Source organism: Festucalex cinctus, chromosome 1, assembly GCF_051991245.1.
Source record: "Festucalex cinctus isolate MCC-2025b chromosome 1, RoL_Fcin_1.0, whole genome shotgun sequence".
NCBI lineage: Eukaryota > Metazoa > Chordata > Actinopteri > Syngnathiformes > Syngnathidae > Festucalex > Festucalex cinctus.
Genome location: NC_135411.1, coordinates 42,233,169 through 42,256,035, shown reverse-complemented (window position 1 = coordinate 42,256,035; position 22,867 = coordinate 42,233,169). Strand labels below are relative to the sequence as shown.

Sequence of the window (22,867 nt, the reverse complement as noted above, 5' to 3'; positions counted from 1 at the left end):
GGTTATTAAATTTTTTTATTTTATTTTATTTTTTTAATCACAGTCTGGATAGGAAGAGGAATGGAGATTCTGAAGGATTCAAAAGATGTTGTCAAGTTGAAACACGAGTCAGATAGGATGATGATCATGAAGTGAGAAATTCAAGGTGTGACAGTGAATTTTGTCAGAGGTAATGCCCCACTGGTGGGATGCGAGTTGAAGTTTTGGAGTGACTTGGAGGAGGTTGTCGGAGCAGGGGCAGAGAGAGTGATGATTGGAGCAGAACTTTCAAGGGTATATTGGTGAAGGGAACAGATGATGGGGATGTGATGGGCAGATTTGGTGTAAAGAAGAAGAATTTGGAAAGACAGAAGGTGGTGGTGTATTTTGCAAAGACAAAGAAAATGACTAAAATAGTTACTACCAAAATGGTGAGGAACATAGCATAACATACATACATGGGCTATTCTCTAAATTATTATTGTACAGTATATGATGAAACCCGAGAGCAATTGGAGATTGTAAGGTAATGACATGAAAGAGTTGCCAGACAACATCTGATGGTGATGTAAGATGACTCCAGTGTGAACAAAAAGGAAAGAGTGAAGACAGAGCCCAGGATCAAATGTATGCAGGTAACTCACAGTGAAAATACAAAACACACGACTCAAGATTGATCAGAACTACAGGACTGTCTCAGAAAATTATTTCTGCATTTCTGTAATGCAATTTAAAAAAAACAAAAATGTCATACATTCTGGATTCACTTGGAAACACTTGCAGGTGTTTCGAGTTAATTAGACGATTCAAGTGATTAGTTGAATCGCCTACTACTAGTATACTTTCTCATGATATTCTAATATTTTGAGATAGGATATTTGAGTTTTGTTTAAGCTGTAAGCCATAATCAGCTATATTAAAATAATAAAAGGCTTGCAATATTTCAGTTGATTTGTAATGAATCCAGAATGTATGACATTTGTGTTAATTGCATTACAGAAAATAAAGAACTTTATCACAATTTTCTGAGACAGTCCTGTATATACAACTAGCAAAATGTTTGATCAGAACTACATTACAACAACTAGCAAAATGTTATTTCTATTGTGCCTTTTGTGTTATTTCATACACACATAGAAATGTTTTTTTTTTTTTTTTTTTTTTGCTCATTTCCTCACTAGGATATTAATTAGTCATCACAACTTTTGTTTTATTATTCTTATTATTTTTAAACATTTTCACTTTTATTTGATTTAACAAAAATGATTTCTTTTCAATTTTAATTTAGTTTTTCGTTCATTTTGTTAACTTTGCTTCATAAAAAGACTAAGGCTAAGTTCACACTGCAGGGCATGAGGGCCCATTCAGATTATTTTTGGTCAAATTCAATATTGTGTTGACAGAAGTAAATATGGTCCCTTGTGTAGTAGCTCACCTCATTTCTCTATTTGTACCTTCCAAGGTCCTCAGTCCCCACTCTTTTGCTTGCATTATAGTGCCTCACATGAGGATATGAGGAGACTGACAGAGGAGTGAGGCAGGAGCAGGTAGAAATAATTTGGAGAAATGAGACGACACTCCACAATCTCATTTCATGGAGACATCATGACATTGACTGGCGTAACACATGTACTGTCTGTGTGGCTGAATTAATTATTACCATCACAAAAAATGCCCAATTATGCTAAGGGGTGGGAATCTCTGACATGAGGCCGATTCGATATGTATCTCGATACACAGGTTGCGATTCAATTGAAAAACGATTATCTTTCAGAACAGAACGGTTCGATTAAGTTTGGGAACGATACAATTTTCGATTCGATACGATTAATTTCAATATTCAAAACTTATAGTGACATTTGTTGTTTGTAAACATTAATCTTAAAACACCACAAATTTTTACAGTATCGACAAATGTGTTAAAAAAGAACAACAACAATGTCTTCTATATTTTTATATATTGAATCAATTATTTAAATGGACCGGAACAAAGGGCTGGGCGATATGACTGAGAAATGTATCAGTTTAAATATTTATTAGTAGTTATTGACAGTTATAATTGTTTTTTTTTTCTCTTCAAAATAAGGATCAGGAAAACAAAAGGTTGATAATTTAATGTTAAATATAAATATTTAACCTTTAGACAGACACCAACACAATTAAACAGAATATGTGCACATTGTGAAGTATTTCAGAAACATAAATTTAAGACATGAAATAAACCTACCGTCCAGCCAAAAGAAATATGAAGCCACCTTATGGAACAATAAATCTATCAAACACATTTTAACAACTTAATATATCCAAAAATATTTCCAAAAGTGCCCTTCCCTTTTTATCAACAATTTTTGTTTTTAACAATTTTTGTTTTTCTTTGCCATCACATTCATTTTTTGTTAATGTATGACATCTTTTTTGTTTTTTTTAATCTGAGACACGATGATGACCACGGAATCACTACTGTTTATGATTTGTTTTTTGGGCTGTCGTTCATTTTGAGTTTGATGACGTAATCGCGGGCACGTCTCAGTTCTCCTATCTGCTGCTCATGCTAGTTGTATACGTCGACAGGGAGCCACAAACTGAGAAATGAGATACTTGCAGTGTGCTTTTAGCTTAGCTGGTGTGTTGGCTGTGGGACATACCTGTGTCGTTTGAATCCATGCATTGGATCGTCACGGGAGTTATTCTTTTTGGCTCGCGCACAGTACCAACGCCGGCCCGCGACATACAAGTGCACCGAGAGGACTCGATAGCCATGGGAAATACCGAGATGTACGGCACCGGCTTCTGCTAACTGTCTCCATTTTAATGTTGTCACTCGTTGTGCGCGACTGCGCGCGTGCCGTGTCGCGAGCACGGCGTTGACGGTAGGCGGCCCCCCTCCCCCCAAAAATAGGTGCGAAACGTCTTTGCATTATGTTTACAACATCCGGGGAATGAAGCGTCTCTGAGCGCTACTTTGCTAGCTCTCTGTAAACACGGAAGTAGCTTGAATAGTGATGCGACTGAAATGTAAACAAAACAAGTAGAGCACGGCGCAGAACTCTTGCTATTGTTATGAAAACCATAAAGCCTCACTCGCAACCGATTCACAGCAACGCGATATCCGGTCCACAGCTTTACAAGCAATGTATCTAAGGATTCCCGGCGGATTTTGTATCGGTTGACAAGTCTGCTACCGATAAGGCCGTTTAGCTCCCCTTGACGACCGATGGTTCGGTCGAATCGGTTTTTTGTCCCACCCCTAATTATGCTTTACGTTGCTGTGGGATTAAAAAGGTCAAATATAAAATTAACAGTTACTCTAAATCAGTGGTTCTCAACTGTCACCCTCAGACAGAATCATTCCATTGTTGGAATGTCCCAAATTGTTTTATAGAAGTCAATAAGAAAGCAATTTGTTTATGCTAAAAAGCAAATATTTTTTACATTGTTTGACAATAAATAAATAAATAAATGAATAAATAAAATCAGATACATATATACAGACAAAAAAATAAAAATAATCTGAATTGACCCGGCGCAGTATGAGCAAAGCCTAAATTTGTCAAATTTTCTGCTGAATTTTCAGTTCTTTTTTTCTGCTTTGCAATTACTAAGCGTCAACAAACAGTATTACACAAATGCTATGTCGTTCATCTTTTGAGGCATGGTTGCCTTTGTTGGTAGAATATACCAAGTAAATATCACAAAGGAGATAAATATCTACAAAAGAAAAATTAGGTACTGGTATTTACACTTTTGTAAAATTCTGTTTCAAAAAATAAAAAATAAAATAGTAGACACTAACTTCTTAAGTGCAGCAATGATGTACATGCTCTTGGGCATCAGAAGAAAGATCTGGTCCGTGAGGACAGCCTGGATGATCTTTTTGGCAGCATAATTTGGATCAAGAATTGGGAGCAGTCTTGGCCATCTGTTGAAGACAAGACGACATGTGAAAATTGCAATCATCTTTAGTGGTTATTTGCAGTAGTTAAGCACTTCTCAATGATGCATTGTCTACTATGAATTGTGATAAATCATTCTAAGTCAGTCTATGCCACTAAGTAAAAAAATAAATAAATAAATATTTTGGAGGCGGACAATGACCCGTAAACAATATTGTGGGACTCAACACTTTCATGATCCATCCATGTGATGTTTCATAAAGTGGACCAAATGTGCATATTTATTATCCTGGTCAAAGAGTTTTGACTTGGGATTAGTTATTTTTAGCAACACTGCACAAATACTAAAAAGATAGCCCAGAAACAGTTTTACTGTTGAACTGTTTTTTGTTTTGTAAAGAACCTTTGTGTGCCAAACAAAAATCAGAAACTGACGTTCCAAATGCTGCCATAAGGAATGACTTCAGGGCTTCAAAGGTCTGCAGGGCGGAAGACGTACAATTTTGACACATCTTCCAACACCTACGTCATCTTACACCAGGTATTTTAGTTTGAGGGTAGGTAAAGCGAGACAGTCGTTCATATGTCAAATACACTAAAAATCAGCATAGACACCTAGGGCAGTTTTAAAGTTGGTGTTTACAGATTTAGGACTGTATCTTGTATATGATGCTGCGTGTTAAGTCTGTACACATTATCTGCATTTTATTTTCCATCACAAGGAAGTTGGAACTAGCGAATACCAAATAATCAATCTCTAATGTGATGTAATGTAAAAGTAAAATAGAGGCATTATGCTAACATCACATGCAGGCAATGGAATTGGTCGCTGAATGCAGTAAGTTAAAAAAAAAAAGAAATAATAAAAAAATGTAAAAAAAAAATGTGTTGTTGAGTTCAAGAAGAAGCAAGAAAAAGAACAACATGACATTCATATGCCTGCAGGAATAGAACAAAACAGACAATACTGTACCTCAGTTTTATTTCACCAATATTATTTCTACATAGTAGGCCAACTTACTACATATTTGAAACCAAATATTGTCAACAATTTCTATACAATTACGCTTCTGTCAAACATATCATGTAGCAATGATAGCATGATTCAATATTTTATGTCTCAACAAGACCTACAACTTCTAGTCAGATATTTCTTCCTAAATGTTATACTTTGGAAGAATTAGTTACCATTAAATGGTATGTCCGTTATCAATCCATTTCCATAAAAAATGTGCAAATGCTAGTGATGTTTGATAACACTCTTTTTTTTTTTTTTTTTTTTTTTCCCCCCAGACAGATACCAACACGAGTACTCAACTTTCGAGTAGTTACCGTAACAGTAACAGTAGTACTTTTAAAACATAATATTAAAAAACACGACCACCACAACAGATCATCCATCCATCCATTTTCTTGACCGCTTATTCCTCACAAGGGTCGCGGGGGGTGCTGGCGCCTATCTCAGCTGGCTCTGGGCAGTAGGCAGGGGACACCCTGGACTGGTTGCCAGCCAATCGCAGGGCACACAGAGACGAACAACCATCCACACTCACAAGCACACCTAGGGACAATTCGGAGCGCCCAATAAACCTGCCATGCATGTCTTTGGAATGTGGGAGGAGACCGGAGTACCCGGAGAAGACCCACGCAGGCACGGGGAGAACATGCAAACTCCACCCAGGAAGGTCCGAGCCTGGACTTGAACCGGAGACCTCAGAACTGGGAAGCGGACGTGCTAACCACTCCACCACCGTGCCACCCACAACAGATCATGTTAAAGAAAATATAGCATGTTTCCTTAATATTGCATGAAATTAATGGCAATTTTATAGTTTACTAAGTTCTAGTTTCTGATCATAAAACGGTTGCGAGTACCGATACCTTGAAATGGTATTGCACAATGCCAACATCCCATCCCTATGCAACACTTTAGCATATGCAATGTTTACGATCAAAGTCATAATGATCAGCAACTACACTAGGAGCTCTTGAACTTCAATGGTTTTATAAAGATAGCAATGCTCAAATTCACCAGGCGAAAGGTATACACTCAATAATATTGAACATAATTGTGATTTAGAATCCATGTTGTGGCCATTGCATGAAGTGTAAGTCTGTCTAACAATGCGTAGCTGAACATGAGGATGTTACCATTATTGAGATCCACCTACTTAGTTTGACATCCGTCGAACATTCCAGTATTAATGAAGTATGGGCAAACAATGGTGGTCTTGATGCCATCTTTCCCAGTTGCCAGGAGTTCCAGACCCACAGATTCTGCAAAACCTACTGCTGCAAACTTGCTGGCACAGTAGTCTGCAAGATATGCACGATTCAACAAGAAACACAGCTCAGATAATGCAAAAACAAATCATCACTTGTGTGGACAATTGTGTATTGTTTCATTGATTGTTGACATTATCTAGTGCACATGAATGTTAGATGTTACAGTATGAAAACAACATTCTCCTAACACAAACAGCTCTGGTATTCCACACCTGGGCTATCTTTTCTGTATGCAACTAAACATAGCAGCTGAAGTAATAAGTATAAGGAAATAAAAAAACTAGATATCGCAATCCATAGTGGCTATAATTCAGCAAATCTTTCATTTAGCTTATTTGATTGTCTCATGGTAGTCTTGTGTTATTGACAAAGTAAAACATACTGTAACTAAGCCAGCACTGATTTTTAATAAGAGATCATAATTTTGTATTGAAACAGATTTGGAATAATTGTTTCTGGAAGACTTATTTTAAGTCTGTAGGTGCTGCAGTGCTCAAGATTTATTGTTCCAATATCTCCTTACATGTCATGTATCAATATATGTTCAATACTAATAATAACCATTTAACAAAATTTGAGGCAAACGGGTGAAAGCAAATTCCTTTTTGTTGGTCCAAATTTAAATATGTTAAAATGCTACAACAAAATTCCACTATTAAAAGAAATTAAAAAACAGATAAGAAATAAAGTAATTGACACCTGCCTGTCATGATGGTGTCATGTTTGAGTGATGTTTAGTCTCATGAGATGTTTTTGTTTTATGTGACCATCATCAAGTTTCAACTGAAGTGATGTTTGAGTTCATGTCCTGTTAAGTTGGGTTCGAGACCGTGAGGTTAAGTGTCTGTTTTGTACTGATGTAACCGTGATGTAACCATTATCTAGTTTCAACTAGTTTTAGGCTGTGTGATGTCAATCCTTAATCCTTTAGATGATGTGTGTGGTGTCAGGAATCTTTGGTACTGTGGGATGTATGGGTTGACAGCCAATAGGAGAACTTCATGTCATACGATGTCTTGCCACGCTCTATGATGAGATTGAGAGATTCTCGATATAAACTGTGTGAGGAGTGTGTGTTCTTTGTCGGGTTAGTGTCCACCTGTTCCTGTGTACAGCGTCTCTTGAGTTTCGGTGCCTCTCGATGTGAATAAATAGATAAAATATTATTTGTGTCTGCGCCTTTGGGATCCAAACCTCTCAGCACACAACACTACCAGTCTGTAAAAAATTACAAAGTCATTCCTAAAGCTTTAGGACGCCGGCAAAATCACGATGGAGGCCATTATCCACAGGGTATGGAGAAAACATGGAACTGTGGTGAACCTTCCCAGGAGGGGCCAGCCTACAGAAATTACCCTAAAAGCACAACAACGACTCATCCAGGAGGTCACAAAGGAACCAAGACAACATCTGAAGAGGGTCAAGCCTCCCTTGTTTCAGTTAAGGTCTGTGTTTGTGGAAGCGACTGGGCAAAATGTCATACATGGCAGAGTTCCAATGTGAAAATCACAGCTGACCATAAAAGAACATGAAGGCTCATCTTGGGAAGGAGGGGAAAAAAACATCTGAATGATTCTCAAAACTTGAGAGAATATTCTTTGGACTGACCACATGAAAGTTAACTTTTAGAAGGTATGTATGTGTCTTGTCATATGTGGCCTAAATGTACCACAGCAAGCAAGCAAAAAAAATTAAATAAATAAATAAATAAATAAATAAAAAGGAATCATAGCAACAGCCAAACGTGATGGCAGTAGTGTAATGGTCCAGGGCTGCTTTGCTACTGAAGGACCTGGATGACTTGCTGTGATTGGTGCAACCAGGAATTCTGCTCTTTATCAGAAACCCTGCAGGAGAATGTTTGGCCATCAGTTTGTGACCTCATTTGGGTTCTGCAGTTGAAACACACAATCAAGTCAACTCTCAATGGTTTCATACATGACACACACACTTTGGAGTGGCCGGTGATTGAAAAGCTGTGGCACAACTTTAATATGGTCGTTCCTGCTCAAAAAATGTGAGCCAAAATATCTCCACAGAGATGTGAAAGACTCAATTCCCGTTACAAACCGTAGAAAAAGTTTGATTTCAGTTGTTGGTACTCAGGGTTGCCTCCAACCAGTATTAGCTTTAGGGGGCAAGTACATTTTCCACACAGGGCTTCTTTTTTATACATACATATATATATATATATATATATATATATATACCTTAAACAAAACTCCATTTCAATGGCATACAATGGACAGGTGCGGCAACTTTATTATGCCAATGATTTGTTGAGTTAAACAGACAAACTGCATCACCATTGCTTGATGCCACAGGCTGCTTGACAAGCTACCACAGTTATCACCAGTAAGCTTTAACATGCACATCTGCGTTCTGGCACAGTAATGCAGCAGAACGTCACACGGACCTGATAATAAAACACTTGGCTCACAATATACCAAACATGGTGACTTCCTCCCACTACTGCAGTGTTTACAAAAGACATTCAGGCAGGATAATAAATAGGGGTGTTAAAAAAAAAAATCGATTCGGTGATATATCGCGATACTACATCGCGCGATTCTCGAATCGATTCAATAAATAAAAAAAAATCGATTTTTTTTTAAGAGCTCAGAATTGTTCATTCGGTAGTCTTACTGATTCAACGTGTTATCATCATTGCCTTTTTTTTTTTTGTGTGTGTGTGTGTGAATCGATTTTTAATCTTCCATTTTTAATGGAAAAATATTCAACAAAACGTCTGACTTCGGGTTAGGATTTGCACCTTGAGCATGGAAGAATGTTATATGAACGGAACATTAAGCCTTAATATTTTATTTTAATGCTGTTCAAACATGAAACAGATTACAACCTCTATAAGACTGAAATTTCAGATAAATAAATAATACATTTTCATATAAATCTTACATTCTACAAGCTTACTGATTAGTATTTTCTAAATTTGAATGAAAAAAAATCGCAACAATCGACTTATAAATTTGTATCGGGATTAATCGGTATCGAATCGAATCGTGACACGAATCGAATCGTCAGGTACTAGGCAATTCACACCCCTAATAATAAATATCATTTCTAAATAAACTTGCGATTGTAAATGTTATTGACTGTGCTGGCTGATTTTAAACATTTGTATGACAGCTCAACGCTGCCGTATCCATCTGTTTACTAAAGTTGAGTTTATTATTACATAAGGAGTTGGATAATCCTCTCCCATATCGAGCAAAGGGTGGAATGGTAAAGTCATATCTATCTGAGAGAACATTGGGAAATAAACATGGGAGCAAAGTGCAAAGCAAGAGACTGTGTTGGCAGTGACATGACCATAATGTACCCGATGTCAGAGAAGAGTGACATCGGCATTAGGCACAACAATCAAAGGCAAGAGGAAGAACTCAGAAATCGGATACACCTTCTTCAGTTTGCATATTACAGTATTAACGTGTATATGTATACACGCATCTGTGGCTTGTAATGGTATTACATTTTTACTGTGTAGTTTACTGTAGCCAATAAAAACCTTCATAAAATATTGAAAGAATTTGAAGTTATCCTATCTAAAGGCCTTATATTATGTGATGCTTTTGGATTAGTACTCTTTCGTCTGAGCATGAACACAATCCTCAAGCTTACTTTTTTTTTTCTTTAAAAAAATATACAGTATTAGAGATCATATCTATAGTTATTATTACATTCAGTGAAATACATTCTGGCTATTTTTTGTGTACTGTTGATAATTTCTACTCCTCTGCATATAAAACTTGGCATCCTGAGCGAGTCAAAAACACAATTTAAAAATAGGTACTTATTAAATGTATTTGTTAGAAGCAAAACATATATTCTAGTTCCACAGTGTCCGATGTTCCTTTGTAGTCTGTGAAAATCCACAACATTCTGCAGGTTTTGTTTGTTTAAATTCAGATTTGTCACCACTGTAGGAATGGAAGTCCGTCAAAAATCAAGAACTCCCTATTAAAGTGCATCCCAGGTTCAACTTGGTTTTCATTTGGAAAATAATATTTTGAAAGCCATATCAGAAACATGACAACTTAGGCCCTAACGATAAAGAATTTGAACATAAGCAAGTACAGTGCGAGTCACACAGCTAACAGAGTATGCATTGGGAAAAAGACAACCACAAAAATTAATTGAATAAAATTAAAATAATTAATGAATGTACCTGCCAATCCATTGACTCCAATGAGCCCTGCAGAGCTGGCAATGCTGACCAGATGGCCATGATTATTTGCGATCATGGCAGGAAGGAAGGCCTTATAGGTCTATTAGGACAAATACACAGACAAAAACTACAAACTATCCATCACCATTTTATGTACAATTTCCTTTGAGATAAATCATGATTGCCCCATATATATATAAACCACTAGCCAAACCAGGCAGACATATCGAAACAGAGCAGCAAAAGATGTAATCATTCTGCATTTAAAATGTAACTGTCAAGTAAAATTCAAGACTGACCCAGAAGTGTGCCATGATGTTGACCTCCATTGTCTTTTCGATTAGGGAATCGGGAGCATCCATGAATTTTTTTCCCGTCACAATGCCGGCATTATTTACTAAAATGCTGACATCACCCACCTCTCGCTTTACCTGTAAGGAATTCCAGGAATTAGTAAATGTTGCATTGCATTATGCTTTGTTTGTTTGTTTGTTTTTGTCTCAGGTTTACAGGAGTGTTTACAGCTAGCCTAGTAAACATGTATCTAATAGTTAATTTAAAGATAAATATTACCATGTTAAATTGCACATGGGTATAAACGAGTACCATAATCATTGTGCTGTTTTTGGTGCTAATCTGGTTCCCAAATCTATTTATGGGCGTAAAAGGGTGAATACAAGGTTTTAAAATTTGCGCAAATGTGTAGCTTGCCCCTGTATGAAGCTCAGTCAAGGTGACCTGCAATAGTTTATGGGGGCCCTGCCTCATCAAATGTGGCGAACACACCTACATCCAGAAAAACTTTCCATTTGGCTAGTGTTGGATATGATAACCAGTGAAAGTGAACAAAAAAAATTTATGCTGTATCATTAAAGTATAATTTAAGTAAATGTGAATTTATTTATTAAATTATTGCCAGCTTTACTAATGTGGACAACTGTCAGTAGGTTCTCATGAGATGTGTAATAAAAAATAAATATTTTTATTAAAATTTTGGATTGATATTTTATTATTCTTAAAAAAAAAAAAAAAAAAAAAAGACTTAATTTTCTCTGAACCCATAGTAAAATCCTTATCATATCGTTAGCGATATCAGGCAAGAATAGTGAGAGGTGAAATTTTCACCCAGCTCTAATGTGTACCCATAAATTCTTCAAACATTAGTCCTATAAAAGGGATACTTGACTCATTGAACAATTTTCAGCAGGGAAAAGTTCATATTTTGTCCAGAATTAATTTGTTAACTTCATTATTTTTCCATGTACAATTAATACCTTTAAAAACAATTTTTTCCTCTTGCCGTTGACTGATGATGACATCACCTGTGCTGGGGAAGTAGGTAATGACCAATCATGGCTCACCTGTTTTCTGGGGTTGGTCAGCAAACTGAGCCATGATTGGTCATTACCTACTTCCTCAGCACAGGTGATGTCATCATCAGTTGACAGCAAGTAGAAAAATTACTCTTTAAAAAAGGTATTAATTGTACATAAAAAATAATGAAGTTACCACATTAATTATAGACAAAAAGAAAATATTAATTTTTATTGCTGAAAATGGCTCAATGAGTCAAGTATCCCTTTAATGGTCAAGGACTCACGCATTTTGGGTGCCCGAACTTAAAAGCACTGACACTATAAACAAAATTCCACCAAGTAGTACATTTCAGCTCAGCAAGTGACAGCACTGTGCGGAACAGTAAACCTAAATTTGATCAAATGAAAAGCAGTATAAACAGATCAAAATCTGAAAACATTCAGCATTTTCTATCCTTTTAGGTGTCTGGCAATTTTCTGATGACCAGAACTTGACAGCAGGGTGTCTAGCTTCCCCCTTTAGGCATTGTACTTCTACTACCCATGTGCCAAACTCATGGCCTGTTGGTCATATTGGATCAGCAATGTCATTTTATGTGGGTCGTGACAGCCTGGAAATAACATGCAGCTTGCCAAAGGTAACAGTGGGTGCACAGTGTATTTTAAAGACAACCTCAAACGTTTTGGAAGATGTGAATATGGCCAATGTGTTTTGTTAATTAATAGGCCTAAATTCTCACATTGTTTGAGGGGATACACAGATTCAATCACTCAACTGTGTGACTTTTTACAACATTGCTAGGTTGTCTCACAGCAAATTAGCACTGTTTTACTAATATACTTATCTGAATTATTAGTCAGGACTACCTTGTGTAATCAAATGCTACATAAATAAATAAATAAATAAAACAAAATAAATAAAAACAAAAAAGTGTATGCTGAAATCCTTACCTGGTCCGCCACTCTGTAAACCTCATTTTTGTCACTACAGTCACAAAGATAGTAGTGAACTCGAATGGCTCCATTCTGCTTGGCCAATCTAGCGGTTTCCTTCATGCCTTCCTGGTTAATGTCCCATAACACCACAGTAGTACTGTGAGCTGCAAACTCCTGGGCCATAAGACGACCAATTCCACTGCCTGCCCCAGTGATTAGAACAACCTCACCAGATATGTTCTTCCTCTTCTTGGGTATAAAGCAGTAAATGAAGGACTCCACATTATACCAGATGGACAACAGGATGACTTGTATGGTTTCCAGGATAAAATTCATTGTTAAGTGATGAATTGGTCTAAAACATGGGTGAAAAGAAGAACTCCAAATGAATAAAGGCTCCAGCCTCAGACTCTATTACTATAAGAAAAGCCGTGGTGATATATAAAAACAAGAGACAAACGGCGTTAATATGACTACTCTTAATTGATATTACGTTAGCACTACTACGTAGATGAACATCCCGAGCACAAGTATCTTTTACTGTATCTCGGCTTGTACTGTTAGAAAACACGCATTGCACACAAGTTTGATGCCTGAAAACGCAAATAAATATAAAGAGAACGAGTGATATTCGTGTCAGTCTGCTAACGTACCGTGGATATTTGCACAGCTGGAGCAGGGATATGACTGCAAACTTCAAGTCGAGCTCATTGACCCACAGTGCCGTTTGTTTATGTAGCCTCAGGGAGTAAGCCAACTTCAGGATGTTACGCACACGGAACACAACTGGGAGGTGCCATGAAGGTCACGTGACATGTTAGAAACTTCTCAAAAACTGTCACTGTGCGAATTGCGCCCCTAAATTTGAACTTTAAACGTTTTCTTGTGTCCTTGAAAAGCACAAAAGTGGCGATTCACTAATACTATTGACTATTTTGATCTTCTTTTGTATATCTAACTACCCCACCTACTGCCCGAAGCCAGCTGGGATGGATGGATGGATGGATGGATGGATGGACGACAAGGCCCACAATGCAGTGCGAACAATGGGATGGCGCTGTCCCTCGATCGCGCCTCTGCTGCCAGTACAGTAGTACAGGTAATAATAATAATAATAATAATAATAATAATAATAATAATAATAATAATAATAATAATAATAATAATAATAATAATAATAATAATAATAATAATGCCAAGCCGGCAACCTGTTAATCATTTGCATAACAGTCCATCTTTTTTTCCACATTCTATTCAATATATTATTATGCCACTTAAAATGTGCCTGCATGGAGAAATACTTAAGACTCAAGATGAATAGAGAGCACTTAAAAAAAATGGTCCAAAGTGTAAGTCCCCCACCCGACTGACATGTTTTTCTGGTCATTTGTAACCGACAAATATATTTGGCACCCTACTTTCGTCACATGCTTGTAATTAAAATTATAACCTCCGCCACATTATGTTTCTCAGCCAGCAACTTCAAAAAAAGAACCAATTTAAAGTGTGTCTGAAACACTATCATGCATAAAAAGTAAGCACAGCTGTAGTGTTGGCATACATTAGCTCACCAACATGTGGCATTAGTTTCTAATATTAAAGTTTAAGTAAGGATGGGGCTATGTGTGGTGATGTTTTGCACCGAACAACGTTATCAACTGATAGGTGCAATTTGGTAGATTGGCGATAAAAATGCAGGTTCAGTGAGTGCCAGTACGATGAATTCTTGATGGATTCTTGCTTTTGTGTAAATTATCCAGTGGTGACATGACCTAAAAAGTAAGCAGAGCTGCAGCGAGTTCTGCTGAACACACATAAAAACAGTAGCTGATTAGCCACTTATTTGATTGCACAGTGATGTCAATGTGGTGGCAAGGGGCAGGGGGTGTTTGTGTTTGGCAATGTTTCAGTGTGCCACAGCAAATGTGAATTGCAACCTAAATGAGCATTTAAAAAAAGCTTTCATTCCACACTCTGGGGTCTGCTTCTACAAATAGAAGCAATCAAGTGACACAGAAGAGGATATGACCAAACAGCGGCCCACATTCACGTGACCTGGCCAACGAAAGCTGGCCTTGCCCATATTTACATGGTGTGGGATGACGGCTTGCATGAGACTGATCTGCAAACCAGTGATCGAGTGAGAAGGCATTTTCACACTGCACTTGGTTTTCTTGGTGTTCACTGCGACACAAGGCGCTCCAGTGCAAGCTTGTTCATTTTTGGAAGTGGTTGCCAGCCAAGTAATGCCAAATAGCATGGATGCTACTAATGCATTAGATTTATATGGCGATTTCTCTTTTACTTTTGCACACTCGAAGCGCTTAAAATGGATGCAGATACAGATACAGAGCGGGAATCGAACAACTGACACTTTGGTTGCTGGATGCCCCTCACTACCTTCTGAACCACCAGAGGAAATAATTCAACATAAACATGTCTTCCATAAATAAATTTAGACACAACAGGAGCATCACAAAACAAATACTGCAGTTGAGTTGAACATGGCTTGAGGGTATAATGCAGAGGTCACCAGCCTATCAGTTCAATATACACTTCAAAATAACAATTTTGCACAGCTTAACTTTATGTTTTATTAAAAATGAGCAATATTCATGAATAGTATTTGAAAACACTTGATAAAGTTATTTCTCACAATACTTACCAATGATATTCAACGGGTGTTAAAGTGGATCATCATAAATTAAATGAATTTTTTTTTTTAATGTTATCCTTTATTTTACCAGGAAATATCCTGTTGAGATTAAAAACTTTTTTTCAAGGGCATCCTGGACAAGAGCCAGCAACAAACATAAATGTAAAATATAGTTACATATTGAACACAGAATTTTACGAAGACATTAAGAAAAACAAGTGCATATTGTGGAATTTATCTCAAAAACTCTGTTTGGTTTTAAAAGTGTTTCAAAAATTAAATCAGTTAGCTTGCAATCCTTTAATAGCATATTACATGCATAACATAGAACAGGAGCCTGCCCCTGATAAAAAAAAAAAAAAAAAGGAAATAAAATAAAAATAATAAGATTAGATATGATTCAGCATTTTACAGAATAATTATGGCACAGATACTGAAGGTAATAGTCCCAATACTTCCTTATAAAGAAAAGTATACCAGTGAGTGGCCCTTCGAGTAGCTCGAGCAGGCCATCCTACTTGAGAGTATAATTCCGTTAGTTATAAACCTCAAAGAAACGTGATAAACAGTAATTTTGACAATGCGGCCTTGGGAATTTCAAACACACTCAAGTAGGAAACTAGGCTCTCAGGTTCCCCACCTAAATCGTGTCAGACGTAATCTCAAACAAAATTCAAATTGACTGCAATCCAACAAGAGGTGCAAAACAGATACTCGAGGAGAACGCTTTTCAGAGATGAGGATTCACAATGTGCAGTCTGGGAATAGGTGAAGAGCTTCTAAAGAGGACCCCATATGGTAACCAATAAAGTGCAATGGAAAAACAAAAGCAAGAAGATAAAATTGCAAATGCAAATAGCCACAACACAAATACAACTCACCACAACAAAACACAAATGGATGGCAGTGCTACTACTTTTGAAGCGGCTTGACAACAGAGTTTGACGATGGCTGGGAATTTATTTGTTTGTTTGTTTGTTAATTTTTCCTTTCAAACACCCGAAAAGAAAAAGGGCTGACGAGATGAAGCCGAAGCTTAGTAATTCCCGTCCCCAGAATGCATTTGAGACGCAATTATCATGATGTTGAATTCCAGCAAGAAGTGAAACATTGATTGCGATTAGTTGGGGGCCTCTTCAGGATGTCATACTGTGATCCACCTGCCGAGGGAGTTGGCCGCTTTGAGCTTGTAGACCTTGTCCTGGACTGGAGGCGGGAGGATGGAGTTGATGGCAGATTTGAAGTTTACAAACAGGATCCTGGCTTATGTTAAATGATGCTGTATGAAGTGGAGGGCCAGGTTGAATGTGTTGACTTCACACCTGTTAGATCTGTTGGCGAATTGCAGCGGGTCCAAAAGGGGAGGTGATTGACTTGAGAAGGGGCACAACCAGGCACTCAAAAGACTTCATGACTACAGATGTCACCGTCACAGGTCTGTATGGTCCTCTAATTTGTGGCTTCTTGAGGACAGGGCAATGATGGAGGACTTCAAACAGGCTGGCACGTGGCAGACTTTAGGGAGATGTTGAAAATGTCAATGAAGACAAAAGCCAGATCATCCACTAAGGTGCTTGATTTGCCAAAGGAACTGATATGTTCAAATGGAAGACTATCTCTCATTTTATGGGGAAAAAAAAATCACTTACTGGCTCAGGAAAGTAGTCATAGTTTAGTCATTTTTAACTGTATTTATATATTTTTTGTTTTTTTACTTGTATTTGTGAACACTGACCATTTGTGTTTAACAAATGTGAATTTTATGAACTGTTTACATCTTGTGATCGCTCAAGGTGTATGGAATTGTCAGAGACAGGCACAATGACAAGAAACTCTTTTACCTTGTTCTGAGGTGAGTCTTATGATGGATCACCAGAATGCAGAGCATAAATCCACGTCGTCTCACAACTGGTATTTGAATGCATAGCAAACTCCATGATGAGAAGTTAATTAACATGTCAACAGCAGATAACACTAGGATTAAACTAAATTCTTATTGAAAGCAGCAATTCTAAAATGCTAAATACTTTATTTTTCAGCACAGTGACATATAACTTAGCTTGGCATATGCTCCATAAAATTGTGCTTTGTGCTTAGCCATATCATATTTTACACACACACACACACACATATAAATATATATATATATATATATATATATATATATATATATATATATATATATATATATATATATATATATATACAGAGAGAGAGAGAGAGAGAGAGAGAGAGAGAGAGAGAGAGAGAGAGAGATATGAACAAGAAAAAAATAGCCTACTGTATAAAATGTTTTCCTGGTGTGTATATTTGTAAACACTATTAATTGCTTTACAGTAAATATTAATTGTTGTACATTTTAGTGGCTATAGTTGTGATACACTCTTAAAATATAAAGACAAAATGTGCAATTTGATTTATTTACAACAGCGCAAGGCAAATTAACAGTAATAAAAGTATACAGAACACAAACAAACAATTTTGATCAACACAGTATTTTAATAAATAATATATTCAAATTCAAAACAGCCAAATATTGATTTTGACAGAACGCATAATTATATTTCATGTCATCACAGGACCCACTGAAGCAACAAAGTAGGCAGGGACACTTTATACAAAGCCATATGAAGGTGGCGGAAGGTTGACTATTTGGGATTATATGAGCCAGAACGGAATGAGGTTCGAACTTTGGGCTTCTAGTCCATGAACCCACCATACCTTTTCTGTAGCTCGCCATTTTCCCATGCGCGCTTTGACACTCCCCCATTCTTGTTGCCGTCCACCAGCCACTCAGGCCTGCCCACACGCCTCATGAACCCTCCATAACGCTTTCTCAACCCACGGCCTAACACTGCCTCCAGCAAATCGCCCTGTACTTCCCCGTCATCAGCGCGACGCAAAAAGCCTCCGTAACGCTTTACAGCTTCGCCATCTTGAATGCCCCCCTCTTTGCCATGCTGAGGCGCCGTATTCAGGACCTTTAGGATCTCCAGGCGGATTTTTTCTTCCTCATCTTGGTTTTCGGAATCATCTAACAACCCTTCTGAAAAAGAACGCCGGGACATGAAGCCACCGTAACGCTTCATAAAGCCGCCGTATTTCTTGGCCAGCTGGTGTCCTGGTGATGTTGCATCCTCGTCATTAGTTGTAATGATGCCAGCTGCTTGTGGTTCGTCTTGTTGCCGTAGGTCCCCATCAAAAGGAACATGGGTTTCTTCCTCCAGTAGGATGTCCCAGCAGAGGCGGAGCTTCTCACTGTCCAATTCACCGTCGCACTCAAGTGAGCATGTCTGGGGGAAAAAAGAAATCAATGATCAACACTTTGTAATCATAATCAATATTGTTCAGCCAATGTAGGAACACCGATGTTAGAGTTCTCGAAAAGAAGCTCAGGAAGCGTGTCAAATTTGACCAGGTACCTCTTTAAACCAGGCCTCCAAGTCACCTCATACAAATTAATGCACACATTCACAGCAGGTGTTAATCTCATCCAGGGCTTTCCTTCATCATCCAATCTGTTTGTAATATTGATGCGTAAGTGAGCCGCTTGGGATCTCGCTGGTCTTAGATGATGCGCAACATTTGTTCCTCTGCATTCGGAGAAAAGGAAATTATAGTAGCTCAATTACTGCTGTGCACATTCAGTTTGCTGATATGCTGGCCATTTCCATGCGGGAGACCAGTGAGTACTGTAAACATAATTTGCTTGAAGGACTCGGTTTTATTCCAACATCAAGACAGAGCAAGTGGGCAGTCACCATGTAGTGTCGAGAAATGAAATATTATTCTATGCAGTCAGGCACAAAACTAATCTTAAGTAAGTCACTTAATATAGTTTTTCCCAAAAAAATATTGTGGAATTATAGTTTTAAGGGCTAAAATAAATAGTACAAATCAACAATGTTGTCATTCAAGAGCAATGCCCTAAACATTCAAATTGTACATGGCTGTTTAAAAGGGTCTATTTTCCTATTCAAGTGCTGGCTGTGGCCAGGGTACTGTTTTAATGGAAATTGATTCCTTTCTACTTTCCGTCGTGGATTTTCAATCAAATATCAACCATTCAATCTATCCTTGTTTCATTAACCCCCTATGCCACCCTCACCACCCACACCCTCCCGGAGCCATACGCCGAGCCATGCTGAATTGGCACTTGAACTAAAAGGAAGAAAAGGAGATATTGTTATCTGCGGAACGACTGACACTCTGTAAGAAATGGCTTGACAAGGAGGTTACGACACTTAACAGATCAGATCAAAAAAGGCAAAATGTATCTCAATATCCATCGCACATGCTTTAACAATCAAGGAAAACAATCAACATTCTCCTGAGTTAATGACACAATTTTCAGTGCTGTGAATGAAAGTCTATATTTCATATTTCAAAAGTGCTCTTTTCACACTCTCCCAAACACATCAGGACACCTATTATGACCCGGGGGTGGCAATTTGGAATATATTATGCTCCAAATCTCCTATGTGTCATTGGTTTTCACTCATTTGAACCATCACAAACTCCTGTTAGATTGCACTGAGAACGGATTCTTGCTGAGCTTTCAGTGCCGCTGGCTTATGAAGACAGAATTAATGAAGAGGAAAATTGAATTGAGGACATATTGGCACTTCAGGGGTGGGGGGCACGGCCCCTTCTCATGGCAGTGATGAAAATATAATAAACAGCTATTGTCTATAGAGCAGGAAGTGCTAGATTAGATGAAACAATATATATACATTTTTATAGCCATTTGCACATCACATATTACTCCACTTTCTCACATCATGAAGTGACATGTGCATTCTACATAAAAGGGGGGGAAAAATAATAAAAAAAAATATTTTTCAATCTCTTATTATATTTCTATATGACTTGCAGCTTAACTTGATATATTACAAACCAGGCTGCTATTCTTCAGTGGTGACTATTTTCAAAATATCGACTCAATAATAGTATTACAAAATAATTGTTTAAAATGCTATTATTTGGCTACAAATTACATTATTATAATTGTGTTACAATACAATAGTAGCCTATTTTTTTTTTTTTTTTTGAATGTTATTTAATTTTATTGTTTTTTTTTAAGGTTTTAATTTCCTTATTTGAATTATTGGTACTCTGCATGCCATATGGAACAAATGAAGTGATTGATTGTTTGACTGCAGGAACAATGAAAAAACAAACAATTAAGCGTATAGTAACGATACCAAAGTGGAGAAACCAGCGTGTTGTCCAAGCAGGCGGTAGACACAGAGAGCGCACTCCTTTCCACAGTCGCTTCCAACTACCAGTGACACGCATGCTCCCAGAAGCAACATCCAAATGCAGCTGCGGTGTGCGGGGAAAGCCATGGACTAAGAGGAAGAAATAATGAAAGAAGAAAGGGGGAAAAAACGACAAAAAAAAACAAACATGGACTCTTATTAAATTCTTGATTACCATAAGGAAACGCCACTATTAACTGAAATATTGTTGGAAGTGCACAAAAGTCTTACCTTATGACTATAAAGTTATGAAGTCGTTGTGAGCAATTCCTTCTTCAAACGTACCCACGGGGTTACCGACGGACGCAGTCGGTGCTCGCAATTTATGTGCGCGCGCTCACTGAGTGGCACGGACCGCCACCTCTCAGCCAATCAGCAAATAGGCTACTTAGAGAGGGGAGAAAAGCTAACTACACTGCCTTATATTTATTAAAGTGCGTTTGCTACTTCTGAAACTCAAATTAACGTTTCAGTAGTGGAGCTAAAGTAGCTTATTGTTTTCTAGTTTACGTCACATTGTGTCAGGGAGAGGAGGCGCCAGGCGGGGTATTAAAAGTGACGCATTTGTCATATTGCTATAGGCAACAGATAACGGAGGAGGATATACTGCTTCATTTGTCAAAGTCAAAATTTAAATTAATTATTACATATGGTACTGTAATTTGATGGTGGTAAAGGGCAACTTGTGAATGATGACAATAAAATCATCATCCAGTCATTACCTTCATCACAAATCTTGCTTTTGTGCTATTAACTACAATATATGTGCTGTCAAATAAGATGTGAGATTCATTGATTATGCCCATTTTCACATCGTGTGAGAAACAAAAGGCAAAACCAACTGTGACGACCAAACAGATCCTTTCTTCTCTTTGTATTTTGATAACTAACTTTCAGAGACAAAACAGCATTTCCAAATCAATTACGAGCCATTTTAGGTTCCCATTTCAAAAACAGCTAGCAGCCATACCTAATAGCTATGCAGGGGGGAAAAATATGCAAGCAGGTCCCTGTAGTGAGCACATATAAGGCATGATGTACTGATGTCACTTTCCCTGAGGGGTGAAACATGCTTCTGAACGACTCCTGGCAATGACAGTACTCATATTAAAAGCATCTGTACTCTTAAAAAGTAATCTGTTATCTGATTGTAAGCAATGTGCCCACCGTGGCTGACTAATTAGCTAACAAGAAGGGGGGTCAAATAATAGTCACCTACATGGGTTCATAAACAACACATAGCTAACATGTCATCATCATCATCATCATCATCAGTCAATCACAGGATTACACAAAAGAGCCAATCATACAATCGCATCCTTTCGAGACTTCATAAGCTACCTCACAATTAAATAAGCTGTTGTTTTCATATGAAAAGGAAAATTGCACAGCACCAAGCACCTTTGCAAAAGCTTCTGTTATTTTACTCTTTTCACCTCCAATTTTACCTTTCTTCCAACTGCAATTTGTGCCACATTTTTGTAAAACTGGATTAAAAAAATAAATCTCTGCCACCTGTTAAACAGAACTGTTGCCTGAGCTGTGTTTCTTCAATCTAAATGCAGGAATGGCAGTACACTGCTTGTCCACCTGCCTGTCAGCCATCTTCAATATCCATCCATCCATCCATCCATCCATTTTCTTGACTGCTTATTCCTCACAAGGGTCGCGGGGGGTGCTGGCGCCTATCTCAGCTGGCTCTGGGCAGTAGGCGGGGGACACCCTGGACTGGTTGCCAGCCAATCGCAGGGCACACAGAGACGAACAACCATCCACACTCAGGCACAATTTGGAGCGCGCAATTAACCTGCCATGCATGTCTTTGGAATGTGGGAGGAGACCAGAGTACCCAGAGAAGACCCACGCAGGCACGGGGAGAACATGCAAACTCCACCCAGGAAGGCCGGAGCCTGGACTCGAACCCGAGTCCTCAGAACTGGGAGGCAGACGTCCTAACCAGTCATCCACCATGCCGCCCCATCTTCAATAAATGTAAATAATTGATTCCATAATATGCAGCCTTAGTTGTGTTAAAAATAATTTATGATCAATATGATGTGGACAATTTTCTTTGATAGGGTCTGAAACTCAACTAATGTTGAGGCCACTGGAGAGTCGGGGTGTGTCTGGGCCGCATCGAGTAGGCTTTTCCACAAAAAAAGTGGTTCAAGTCGTTCTTGTTTTGCCAATGTACTTCAGTGGGACAGTTTATTTGCATGAGTGTTGATCAGCTCTTACAAGAATCTAACCAGTCCCTTTGGGCAACACTTACTCCACAGCTTTAATGTGCTTTAAGAAAGCAAGCCGTGTTTATGGTTGCCATCAGGTCACATTGTTTTCTTGTATTCAAATTA

General features: G+C 37.9%; 2 protein-coding genes across 5 annotated transcripts in view; both read right to left on the bottom strand.

Moving 5' to 3' along the window:
* The window catches only part of LOC144029871 (epidermal retinol dehydrogenase 2-like), a 27,371-nt gene extending 14,004 nt beyond the window's left edge, over positions 1-13,367 (bottom strand). For 3 of the 4 annotated variants that reach the window (XM_077535760.1, XM_077535761.1, XM_077535759.1), the window contains exons 1-6: positions 13,250-13,367; positions 12,612-12,951; positions 10,644-10,775; positions 10,345-10,444; positions 6,044-6,188; positions 3,773-3,898 (exon numbers count right to left, since the gene is read on the bottom strand). In XM_077535760.1, the coding sequence (XP_077391886.1) occupies positions 3,773-3,898; positions 6,044-6,188; positions 10,345-10,444; positions 10,644-10,775; positions 12,612-12,932 (824 nt within the window). In that variant the 5' untranslated portion in view covers positions 12,933-12,951; positions 13,250-13,367. Of the gene's footprint in view, positions 1-2,624; positions 3,092-3,772; positions 3,899-6,043; positions 6,189-10,344; positions 10,445-10,643; positions 10,776-12,611; positions 12,952-13,249 lie in introns of those variants that run through there. The other variant, XM_077535758.1, reaches the window with a different exon arrangement.
* Positions 13,368-17,751: 4,384 nt separating this feature from the next.
* On the bottom strand, positions 17,752-21,009 carry LOC144028810 (proenkephalin-A-like). Its single transcript, XM_077535678.1, has 3 exons — positions 20,745-21,009; positions 20,457-20,603; positions 17,752-18,545 (listed from the first exon to the last, which is right to left on the bottom strand). The coding sequence occupies exons 2-3, from the start codon at positions 20,598-20,600 to the stop codon at positions 17,952-17,954; spliced, it is 738 nt and encodes a 245-aa protein (XP_077391804.1). The 5' UTR covers positions 20,601-20,603; positions 20,745-21,009; the 3' UTR covers positions 17,752-17,951.
* Between the last annotated feature and the right edge of the window lie 1,858 nt (positions 21,010-22,867).